The following is a 12,291-nucleotide window of genomic DNA, read 5'->3' as shown; positions in this document are numbered from 1 at the left end:
GCTCCCATCGCTGCAGCATCTGGGTTTGATCATTTTAACAGCCACGTGAACAACCAACATATTCACACATGATCTTTTTTTGTTATTTAACAGTGAATCTACATTGAAAACATGAGGGTATCACCTTCATACAGACTGTTTTAATGGGAAAACTAATGCCAGCAAGTTGCACTTTAAAGGCTGGCTGTCTGCTTTGGGTTTCAAACATTATACATGGAAAACAACCTGTTAGAAAAGCTGAGTTTTGAACTAATGATCTAAGGCCAGTTTGAGTTCAAATGTACAGATAAAAATGAAATCAGTAATGAAAGACACTAAAGAATTTCTGCTCTAGTTACTTGCATGACACTTGGGAATTCACCCCGTTCTTATCTACCTGTACACTACAATATTTGTTTTCTTATGGTAATCCTCTCTTCTCTGTTGTTTGTGTCTGCTTCTGAAGGAATAACTTATGTTTATAAATTTTATCAATTTACATATTTTTCTCTGGAGATAATGTCAAATCATGTGAAACAATGCCCTGTAAATATTATGTAAGTACCTTTGACTCCATGAGGAGTTTATTATATTTTCACATTGAGGAATGCTTGCATAAGCATATATTTGGGAAAATGTATTGCCTGTTCCTAGGAGGCAAAAGTATATTATTTTGAAAGATGACACATCTGAACCACTTCACTATTTGCAATCAGAAATCAATTTATAGCTATGACAATCTTATCAGTTTCAGCTACATTATAGTTATTTTCTGCATGAGAAAAGTTGATGTGACTTTTTAAAGCAGAACTGCAAAGGGACTTCTAATGGATAAATAATATGGACGGGTAATTTATGGAGAAATAATATTTTTATGCTAAAAGCAATCTTAAATGTTTGCTAGAGAGATCATTTAATTACATGTACCATTAGGATGGCTCTTCTTCAATAGCTGTGTGACAACTCATTAACTGAGCTCCTCACAGACAGGACAAGACAAATTATTACTAGTTGCTTATGAAAGCTTCTGATTAAGAGAGCAATGAAAAATTATTAATATTTTGTTGCCAATCAAGATATCACATAAAAATGATTTAACTAATGCACTTAAACAACCAGGCTTTATAGTAATCTTCAATCTTTCAGTCCTGTGCAAACTTAGGATTATCTAGGTTTTTGTTGGCTGTCTTTGTCAATTCCAGTATTAATGTGGAACACGGTCATCCTTCTCAGATCACATTTGTCATGAGTCCAGAGAAAACAAAGCCAGGAAGGACCCTCAGCAGTGCCTCTCCTGTGCTGCTCTCACACCTGGCTGGAAGGATTCTGGTTTTTCTAGACTTGAGCTTCTGTTTTCATCTGATGTCTTGAATTAGCATTTAGAGGAGAAAGAGTTTAATTGAAATATAATACCAGGATTTTTCCAAGTGTGTGACTATCCTGTAGGTCTGTCTGTGATTACCATTGTGCCAAGAGCAGAGAGGATTTTCTTGAAGTTAAAAAGGTACAATTAATCTCCTGTTGCACTTCCAATTAGCCAAATTGCCAACCTTATTGTGAAAAGCAGAAATGCAATCGAGTTTCTGCTTGAGGCGCCCTAAAAAGAAAACTGAAGTAATTTAATTAACTGCCTTCAAGTACATTGGAAGCACGCTGCCTTTACTTCCCTGCTGTCAATGCCTTTAAATAGATTATTGTTTAATGGGAGTTTCTGCACCCACAGAAGGCTGAAGCTTTGAAGGATCTGCTGCCACCCCCCAGCCTGTTGGACACACATGGCTGCACCTATTTGCGCATTGCTGCACTTTCACATGTCACCTTCTCAAAGCCAGGGCAGGTGACACCCCCGTGGGACAAGCAGCAACCCCAGACATGAGGGTGTTCACACTGCAGATGATGGCTCAGGTTTCACAACTACAGGCCTTTAAAAACTTGGACTAAAGCCGGACAAGCTCGAGCAGTGGCCCCTGGGAATCTCATGAGGTTTAGTGAGGCCAAGTGCTGGTGCTGCCCCTGGGTCGGGGCAACCCCTGCTGTGGATCCAGGCTGAGGATGAAGAGATGGAGAGGTGGAGAGCAGCCCTGGGGGTGTTGGTGGATCAGAGGCTGGATCACAAGTCAGCAAAGTGCACTTGCAGCCCAGAAAGCCAATTGTCCCCTGGGTTGCATCACAAGAAACGTGGGCAGCAGGGCAAGGGGGATTCTCCCCCTCAGGACCACTCTGGTGAGATCCCCCTGCAGAGCTGCTCCAGCCCTGGGGAACAGCACAGCGAGGACATGGAACTGCTGGAGAGAGTCCAGAGGAGGCACCGAGATGATCAGAGGGATGGAGCAGCTCTGTTGGGAGGAAAGGCTGGGAGAGCTGGGATTGTTCAGCCTGGAGAAGAGAAAGCTTTGGGGTGACCTCATTGTGGCCTTGCAGGTCCTGAAGGGAGCCCACAAGAAAGATGGAGAGACTATTCACAAGTGCCAGGACAAGGGGGAATGACTTCAAACTGGAAGTGAGGAGGTTTAGATGGGATATTAGGATGAAGTTCTTCCCTGTGAGGGTGGGGAGGCCCTGGCACAGGTTGCCCAGAGAAGCTGTGGCTGCCCCTGGATCCCTGGAAGTGTCCAAGGCCAGGTTGGATGGGGCTTGGAGCAACCTGGGATGGTGGAAGGTGTCCCTGCCCATGGCAGGGGGTGGGACTGGATGAACCTTAAGGTCCCTTCCAACCCAAACCATTGTGTGATTCTGTGATAAATAAAAAGACTGGATTTACCAGCTGAAGGACACCCCCCTTCAGCCCTGCTACCAGAGAGGGGACACATCTGAGCTCAACCATCCCACAGAATGCCCATGGTGGCAGAGGGAAAACAAAAAATGGCAATCCCCAACTTGTGCCACCTCAAGCAACCAGACCAGAATACAGACGGCAGTGAGAGATACAGAACATAAAAAATGTTATACAGCTTAATTAAAGATGAAAAAAGGTGTAAAGGTGTTCATTAGACTAAAAAATGTAGATGTGCAGTGGTAGCAGGTGTTATATGACAAGGTGATAGAGGTCATAAACTGACATGAGAAACATTAAAATTGAAACATAAATCCTGTTTTTTCTCCCTGTGAGAATCTCAGTGCTCTTTTGATAGGGTTTCTCAGTGATATACTAGTTCAAACAGATCAAAAAGGGATTTTTTTTTGCTGTATTACACTCCATGGGGGTGTTGAATCATTCAGGAACCAGTGAGTTTATGTGCAAAGACATAACTCTGCCTCTTAACATAGAATAATCAATGGGAAAGAGAATTAGTCATAAGCAACCCAGAAATCCACTTGGGTTGGCACTAAATGATGGGAGGAACTGGCATTTCAGTCTGAAAATGTACTCAGCATTCTGTTTAAAACAGTAGGAGTTGCAAATGAACCCTCACAGCCAAGTGCTATCTGTCCTTCGAGGATGTGCTTCTACTCCAATTCTTGGACTGTCATTTTATGTCCAGTTCACATATGAATTTTAATCCTTTAAGATTAATCTTACCGTAACCAAAATTTCATAAATGTGAGATAAGTACTGAGAATTTTCATTATTTTTGGCCAATAAATTCTAAGGCCACTCTTAAGCCTCCACTGCATTTCAATGTCCTGCTCAAAGCAGTGACAAGAAATACATTTTAAAGGATAATACTTGCTTTGATGAAAAGAAAAAGATGTTTTGATGGTTTTAATTACTGAGTTTGTGCATACAGTAATCACCTATACATGGTGCACATGATTTTCCTGCTAAGGTAGAGTCAACAAATAAAGTACTGAGATGCTGTGTGCATTTCTGTCCCATGTGCTGTAATTTTCCTGTTTTAATGCAGAAGAATAAACCAAAGATTTTTCCCATTTCAGCAATCCTGGATACACAACAATTTAGGGAGCTACAGTATTGACTGTAACAGCTCTGAACTGAGTGGTTATCAAATTAACAAGAGCTGAACAAAAATATAAATCAACTCTTGCTGTAGTGTAATTAAAATAAAACCTGATTTACCGTGTACTTCAATGCAAAGAGAAATGAAATACAGACCATATTTTCTGTACGCTACTTTCCACTCTCTCTGTAATTAAATGTTATTAAATAAATGACTAAGTTTATACCATCATTCAGGTATTGTCTTTACTATCAACTATGACTCACAGATCAGACCAGCACCGCGAATTAAAAGAGATTAATCTTCCTTCCTGTGAGGGCATTGCCACACCCTGCTGAATAATCCCATTTTTAAACTGCTCCTCAGAAACAGCAGCCAAGGAATGAGAGAGGAGTATTGGCTGAAAGGCAAGTGAAATAGGAGGGAGATAAAAAAGTATTATTTGATTCAGAGAGAGGAGAGATTCATTGCCAACCCCAAATTGTTTCACGCTCTCGATGAACCTGGGAAAGACATCCCTGAGGAGCTAATGGCCTGTAGAGCTGCTCCCCCTGACTCTCCAGGTGTGTGGACCACAGGCTGCACCAATGGAATGAGCAACCAGGGATGAAGTACCCGTGCTGGGTCACTGCAGCACTGAGCTTTAATTTCACGTAACACATTCCAAATCCTCCTGCTCTCCACCGCTTTGCTTTTACCCCTCGGACATACTCACATACACCGAACATCACGCCAGCTCCCAGTTTTCCACAACAACAAGATAAAACTCGTGCCCTTTTAACTATCACCTGCTGAACGAATGAGGTCACATTGGAGGCCCTGCCCAGACAATGGCAGGGGGAACACGTACGTTGATGTCCTCCAGGTCGAGGAAGTTGAGGACGACGCCGTTGCGTTTCCAGACGATGGGAGGCCGCAGGGCCCCGCGGATGCCGCAGGTCAGGACGGTGCTGAGGCCCACGGTGATGGTGGTGACAGTGACCCTCTGCTCCTCCGGCAGGCTCAGCCGAACCACCTCTGTGAAAGGCACAGGAACAACATCAAACACCGCACAGGGAAGCTGTGCCTCTCCTCCCCTGGGGCCGTTTGGAGGTGGCTTCCCGTCAAGTCCCCCCAGATCACAGCGAAAACCTCCCCCTCCCCTTCGGGTAAAGGAAAAAACAAAACACTAGAGAAGCTGAAAGACCCGAAACCAACGGAGCTATAGCAAAATATATATATTTACATATATCATAGTTATATACAGTCAAGGATGAAGGGCCACCGCCTCCCTAAGATTGTGCTCTGTGGTGAACTTGCCACCGGTTGCCACAAGAGAGGAGCCCAGAAGAGGAGATACAAGGACTCCCTGAAACAACATCTCAGCCTTGGCCAGATTGATCATCATAACTGGTCTACTCTGGCCTCCAATCGGGAGCTCTGGAGACACACTATCTATAACGCTGCTGATGCTTTTGAGAAAGCACCAGGATCACTCTTGAGGAGAAAAGACAATGCAGAAAGAATCGTGTCCTGCAGAATTTACCACCTAAGGAGTCTTTCTGCTGTGCCTTTTGCAACCAGACTTGTCTATCTCGTATTGGCCTCTTTAGCCACCAACGTGCTTGTGACAAACATGGGTAGAGCCCTTCCCAAATCTTCGTTCACAAAGCCTGGCCATGATGATGATGATGATGACAGTCACAATACTATGTACATATAAAAATAGAACCCCAAACAACCCCCCCAAAGGGGAACAGAAAGGGAAAAGGGACAAAAACACAGAAGAAAACAGAAGCAGGTATGCACAATCAATAAAGACCGAGCAAAAGAAAATCTTACTACCCTCCTTGAGACAGCAGAATCACACCAAGCATGGCCGGCACCCTCCGCTTCCCAGGATCGGCAGAAACAACAGGCCCCAAAGGCCTCAACTCCCAGATAAACGAGACCAACAGCAAGGACTCATCACTCTCGAGTCCCCCAGAAGGGAAGAGAGGAAGAGGCTTCTCTCTCCTTCTTATTTATGCCCTGGCTTATGTAAAAATCGTATGGAATACCAGGAATGTGGTCACTTCCTTGGTTACAAACTGGTCACCAAGGAAGGCCTAGACTAGAACTATCACATTCCCCCCTCTGCCTTCTTTCTTTCTCATTCCGGGAATAACTCCGAAGGATTTCGGCAAGGAGGTGGAATATCTATGCTATTAAAAAAAAATCATAAAAAATAAAGCCAAGCAAGAGACAAATGGAATCTGCCACAATTGAACTCGCTGCGTCCCTTTGCTGAGGCGTCTCAGTGGCAGCTGTGGCACGAGGGCACTGAGGTGGCCCATGGGCCAGCCTGGCTGACACAGAGCAGCATCAGGAGGACAGGGAGGACAAGCTCTCTGGCTTGAGATCATCTGGCTTTGTTTCTCTAGAGCCCTCCTGCCAAGGTCCTTTGAAAAAGCACAAAAATGAGTCATGTTCATTCCTTGAAGAAGAAGAAGAATTAAGGTCAGACTGCTGTCGCTGAAACATAGATAAACCCAGTTTTAAACTGTCCAAATACTGGAAGCCACCAAACAGGAAATCTTCTTTACCAAAGACAGCCATATATGGCATTTAAGATACAGATATCCTAAAAACCAAACCTTTCTTGTATTTTATTTAAATTAAAAAAAAAAAACAACCAATTATTTTGACTTACATGTGCCACACAAAAGAAACTCCTAAGGCAGAAAATCCTTACTGAAATCCTCATCACCACCTCTTTCAAACCACACCTCCATCATTACACCCCACACAAGATCTTCATGTCACTTCCTGGGAAGATCTCAATGCCATGTGCACTTTCCTCCAGCCCTCTGAAGAAGTGCTGACTTTCAGTGAATCTGAACACTCGTTTTATCGTGTCAGTTCACAGATTAAGATGTGATTTGGCCTTAAACTTTAACGGCTTTGGTGGGAAAATCTTGCATTCATTGATGGGGTTTGCACGATGGAAATGCACAGAATAAAAATGAAAAAAAAAAAGGTATCTACGTTGGCAAGCACCACTTTCCACCTCTTCACGTGTCGTCTAGTTGAAAAATTGCTTTAACATCTCTTGAGTAGCAAATCTCTTAAATCTGTTCACTAAAATCCTCAGGCTATGTCAGCAGCCTTGGGCAGCCTGGACACACTCAGAGCTCTGCTCTAGCAACTGACTGTGAAGAATTAGTGCCAAACCTGCTCGTACAGCCGTGCTCCAACAGCTCAGCACCCCTCCTCTCCTGCTTCTTCCACCTAAGTGAGAAGTTAATGTGCCACAAAATGTATTCACCACTGTGGATCTGAGGCTGACTTTGGGCTGCAGGGATCCATACAGATGCATCCCATATCTGCCAGCAGTGAGCATTTCTCCTCCTTAGAATTCCCAGCGCTGTTTTAGGAAGAGTACAAGCTGTTTTAAATAACAGGTAGCTATAGTTATGACAGATGGGTGGTCAAAAATAGGAATTTTTGACCAACTTGGTGCTAGAATTTGTTGGCTTCCAGAGGCATTACATGAGAAGAGAGACTAACAGAATCCAAACATCAAGTTTCTGTGCTTCACACCTTAAAAATCAGAAGGGAGATGAATTAAGACTGGGAAGGAGAACATTACCCACACAAGGTCACTGGGCTGGTTGGCAGCTGAGCCAGGAAGAGATAAAATCCCATTAAATCACACTGGCCTCAGGCACCTGCTGGAAGAGATCAGGGATGTGGCAACTCAGGGGCAAAGGCATAGGAGTGGAGATGCCCCACAGAACCACTGAATGGTTTGGGATGGAAGGGACCTTAGAGCCCATCTCATTCCACCCCCTGCCATGGGCAGGGACACTTTCTGTTAGACCAGGCTGCTCCAAGCCCTGTCCAACCTGGCCTTGGACATTTCCAGGGATGGTATGTCCATCCCATCACCCCCATCCAGCTTCCTGAAGCATGTAAACAGCACATAGGGGCTAATAATGTAGTTATTTTCTGCATAATAAAGAACTCCTTTTAATGAATAAAATATTTGGAGCGCACTTGACAGGATAAAGAACTGATAATTACAATAATTTGTAGCATGGAGTAGGGCTAATGAGGACATCTTTTCTTGAGGAGAAATGAAATAGAGGGCCATTCATTTACAAGAGAATTGTTTTTTCATCTTACTGCTGTTTTCCTTAATTCCCTCTGCTGTTTTTCATCCTGCCCTGAGCTCCCAGGCTCATGCTGGGCTCCCATAAGCTCCCTCTTCAGCAACGTTTTTTGAGTGCTTTGTTGCAGCAGAATTTAAGGCTCCCTGCCCATCTTCCAAATGACTGCTAAAAAGGCTTTGGCTTTTGCTTTTTAGAAGCACGGTAATGAAAAATACATTAACTTTTAATTAAGAAGACACCTTGCACAGCTGCCATTCCTGGATGAACCATATGAGGCCAGGAGATGACTTTTTTATGTTAAAGCATGTAATTAGCAGAGACCACTTTAACAACACAAACACACTCCTTTTTAGAGTGTTTCTATGGAGCATATTTGAGAGCATCTTATTACCAGTACATTTGAGGGACTCCTATTAACATCTAAAAGCCCTTCTACTACTACAGAATTATTTTGTGTGGTTTCAGTTATTGCTCTGTTGTTATCCATAGAAAAGATTTCCTTATGCAATCAGGTGTATTGGGGAGGAAACAGGATTCCTTAAGAGGATGGGAGGCTGAGCTTTTTAAAAATCTCTTAAAAAACTCAACACTCTCATACCTAAGTTATAGAGCTTAGACACACTGATGCTATTGGTTTATGTGTACAAATTATTCAAGTCACCATAATGATTTTGTGTAGAGCTCCTAGATTAAGTATTGAGCACTTTTCATTTTATTTTTAAAAACCTTGAGCAGATAAAAGGATTTTTACCATGTGTATAAAACTGAACATAACAAATGGACAATATTCAAATGGTGCTCACCTGCAGAACACAAGCTGGCATGGAATTTGGTCCTAAAATCAAGCAGTTTTATGTTCATTTGGAAATTCTGCAGGATGATGCATGGAAACTAGCTTTCTACATCCCATAGGCCCAACGAGTATCAGTCCTTGCTGACCACAGTCATCAAGTCATGTCAAACCTGGTACTCCTCTCTGGGATTTCAGCTGAAGTAACTCTTCAGCTTATTCCAGCTGGAAATAAAACAAAATTCTTGCCTCCTGTCATTAGAGAGAGATGCCATCAGCAGAGAATGGGATGCTGTCATTTTGCACTCAACTTTTACTGGTTCCAGACAGGGCTTTGTAATGATCACCTTTAAGAATTAAGCCTGACTCTGTATCAGAGGACCAGAAGTAACCTTTAATCAGGCAGATGAAAGACACCAAAAGTGGTACAAACTCAAGGTCAGTGAAGGGTGGCCAGGCCACCACAACCTCTCCTTTGGTGATGGCAGAGCTCAGTGCCCGAGCACCGTGTGGCTCAGGAATCAGGGCAGTGCCATCTCCAAACCCCTCTGCCCCATTCTGGGGGGTGAGGGATCCCTCCCTGTGTGCCAGAGGTTCTCCCACCTTTCCTGCCTGGCCTGACACTGAGCCTGAAGCACTGAGCACCTCTGGTGACCCAGCAGTCACCATCCTGATGTTCTTATATGAAATTACATTAAATTCCTTGCAGTGCCAGTCCCACGGTGAGAACGTGAAGCCTTACTAATTCCTCTTCTTGTAAGAAAAATGTCAAGATCCTGTTGAACATTTTCCTCTGTCCCTCCTCCTCTCCAATGTTACCTAAGGTGCTAAGCTGGAGTTACACTGCACCCTCACCAGCTCTGCATACTAATGCAGCAGGTACTGCTTGTTGTGCTGGTTTATCATGGAAATCTTTCTCTCTGCTGTCATTTGCAGCCCGCCAAAGGCAATCATAATTTCCCCATGAAGACATGTATAATTGAGGTCATTACAGGGAGCAACCTGGAATGAACATCTATGGAGAAAACCTCCTTGATGTAGTGCCTCGTGGAGATAATCTACACAGTGACGTGGGGTGCCTGCCTTTGCTGCACTACCTACAGATACAGATCTCACACTAAAAAGGGCTTAATACCATTAATTAGATCTCTTCCCTTAAATCTAAAGAAAATATCCTTTTTAAGGCATTGTTGCCACCTTTAATCATTGTTATAGTTGTTCATGGATACCCTGCCTTGCTAAAACAGAATATCAAGGAATCATAGAATAGTTTGGGTTGGAAGGGACCTTAAAGGTCATCTCATTCCAATCCCCTGCCATGGGCAGGGACACCTTCCACTAGCCCAGGTTGCTCCAAGCCCCGTCCAACCTGGCCTTGGACACTTCCAGGGATCCAGGGGCAGCCACAGCTTCTCTGGGCAACCTGTGCCAGGGCCTCCCCACCCTCCCAGGGAGGAATTCCTTCCTAATATATAATCTACTCTGGCTCTATTGCTGAGGTCATGCTTATGAGATAAGGCAATGCCTTTTTAATCCTGGAACTCATTCTCAGAGGGGAGAGAACGAACCAAAACGTCCCTTGTTTGATGTAACAGGAGAATGACTTTCAAAGAAAGTCTCCAGCACTGACTCTTGCCCCCAAATTAATGCTCCTGAGCAGAGAGAGACCTGCTGTTTGTGAACTGAAGCATGGGTAACACAGCCCTAAATACATCGTGTTTCTCCAGCAATGGTTCAAGTCAGGGTTGATTTAATGGGATGGAAACTTTAGTGTCTACTTAATTCCCCAAGTCCTGCAGCTGTGTTTATGCACTGCATTGCATTAGTAAAATCTGTTTATTGCCTCAGGGCCATGAAGGTCAGTGGTGACTTTGGCATTTGTTTCAACAGATAAAAGAGTTCTCTAGCTGAACACACTCTAAGGTGAGGAGCTCACTGAATCAAGAAAGTAAAAACAATTAATGGATCATAGTTAAAAACAGAATATACCCTTTTTAATTTTTTTTTTTCCCCAATAAATTTGATGAGATGCATTTGGCTTTGCATAGAGTTTGGAGAAATTTTAGTCCCTCTTAAAGCTGAGCCAACTGCAGCTAATTGATTTTAAAATGCCCCTGTTATACGTGAGGTGTGTGCCTAAAGATGCCACTGAAGATGAAGTTTGGCCAGACAGTGAGGGACTCTGGTTCTACTGCTGGGGAGACATTGGGATGAGATGTCATCTGGACAGTCACAGCTGGGAGAGGTTAAAAGCAATGAAAAGCAGTTCACAGTGGGTCAGAATCTGTAAAGGACTGTATAATATGCTTATAAATTATTGATATTAGCATTTGATTTAGTTTCTACACTACTCTATAGGCCAAATAAATGAATTAGTAACAACCTCAGTACACAAATCACCCTAGTTTGCCTTTGCAAACCTGTCCCACTGGCTCTTTTTAGGACTATCTCCAGAAGAAACACTGTCATGCCATCACATTTTGCTGGTTATTAAGGTTCAACAAGCTGCTCTCACCCAGACACATCTGCTGTCCTCTCACCCGCCCTGAGACAGGGGAAAGGACCATCCAGCACTCAGCCACAAAAGCAAACTCCATTTTCTGAACTCCAGCATGGAATGACAGGAAAGCCAGTCATGCTACTAAAATTGTTTATGTTATTAATTAACAACATTAGAGCTGTTAATGAACATGATTAAAGTTGTTCGCAATTAATGAACCCAGAGAATTCCTACAGCTCCCACATCAGTTCAGAGCAGGTGACTGGGATGAGGCTTCTGGCTTTATAACCTGTGAAAAACACCACCAAGAGCTGGCTCTGCCTCTGGCCACCCTTGGTGTGACATCTCAGGAGCCTGGTGTCCCTCAAAAAGAGGCAGCTCTAAGGATTGTAACCTTAATTAATGGGAACAACAAAGCTAAGTAGAAACCTTCATACCTCAGCTTTATTTTGTAACTGCAATAATTCAGGCTCTTAATGTAATTTATAAATCCTCAGGACCTCGTGTGTGCTACTTCAGAAAGCATTTTATTGTAAATTCTCTACTAAATTAGCAATGCTGCTTTCTAAGTCATAAAAAGGCATAATTATATTTCTAGCAGAATTTAGTACCTGAGGCCCTCTTCTGTCATTATTCTTGATGGCCACAGGTTGTGACTCCCCGAGGTAGGTCCCAACCTTCACTTGAAGCTAAAACTTGTGTTGCTGTGGAATTCAAAATAAATGTGTGCAAGTCACCCACGAGACTCAGCTCTGGTGTGGTGCTGTAAGACAAGACCCTGTCTCTCATCCCTGTCAAGCTGGATTTTAGTCCATGTGACCATGACTTTTTTAGTCCACGTGACCATGACTTAATGTAAGAGAAAAGCAGACATTGAAATAATGAAATATTATGACACCTTTTACTTTTCTCCAGCAACTGTGTCCATAAAATGCTATCAATGACACACCATAGAATGGTTTGGGTTGGAATAGATGTTCAAAGATCATC

General features: G+C 43.3%; 1 protein-coding gene across 4 annotated transcripts in view; it reads right to left on the bottom strand.

Annotated features, from left to right (window-relative positions):
* Nucleotides 1-12,291, bottom strand: part of FSTL4 (follistatin like 4) — a 199,137-nt gene that overhangs the window by 34,114 nt on the left and 152,732 nt on the right. For all 4 annotated transcript variants that reach the window (XM_027682757.1, XM_027682759.1, XM_027682758.1 and 1 more), the window contains one exon: nt 4,729-4,895. In XM_027682757.1, coding sequence (XP_027538558.1) covers nt 4,729-4,895 — 167 coding nt within the window. The remainder of the gene's footprint in view (nt 1-4,728; nt 4,896-12,291) is intronic.

The sequence above is a fragment of the Neopelma chrysocephalum genome, unplaced genomic scaffold (genome assembly GCF_003984885.1).
Source record: "Neopelma chrysocephalum unplaced genomic scaffold, ASM398488v2 Primary Assembly neopelma1_63, whole genome shotgun sequence".
In the NCBI taxonomy this organism is placed as follows: Eukaryota; Metazoa; Chordata; class Aves; order Passeriformes; family Pipridae; genus Neopelma; species Neopelma chrysocephalum.
Note: the sequence above shows the minus strand (reverse complement) of the source record. Positions and strands in the feature narration are given on the sequence as shown.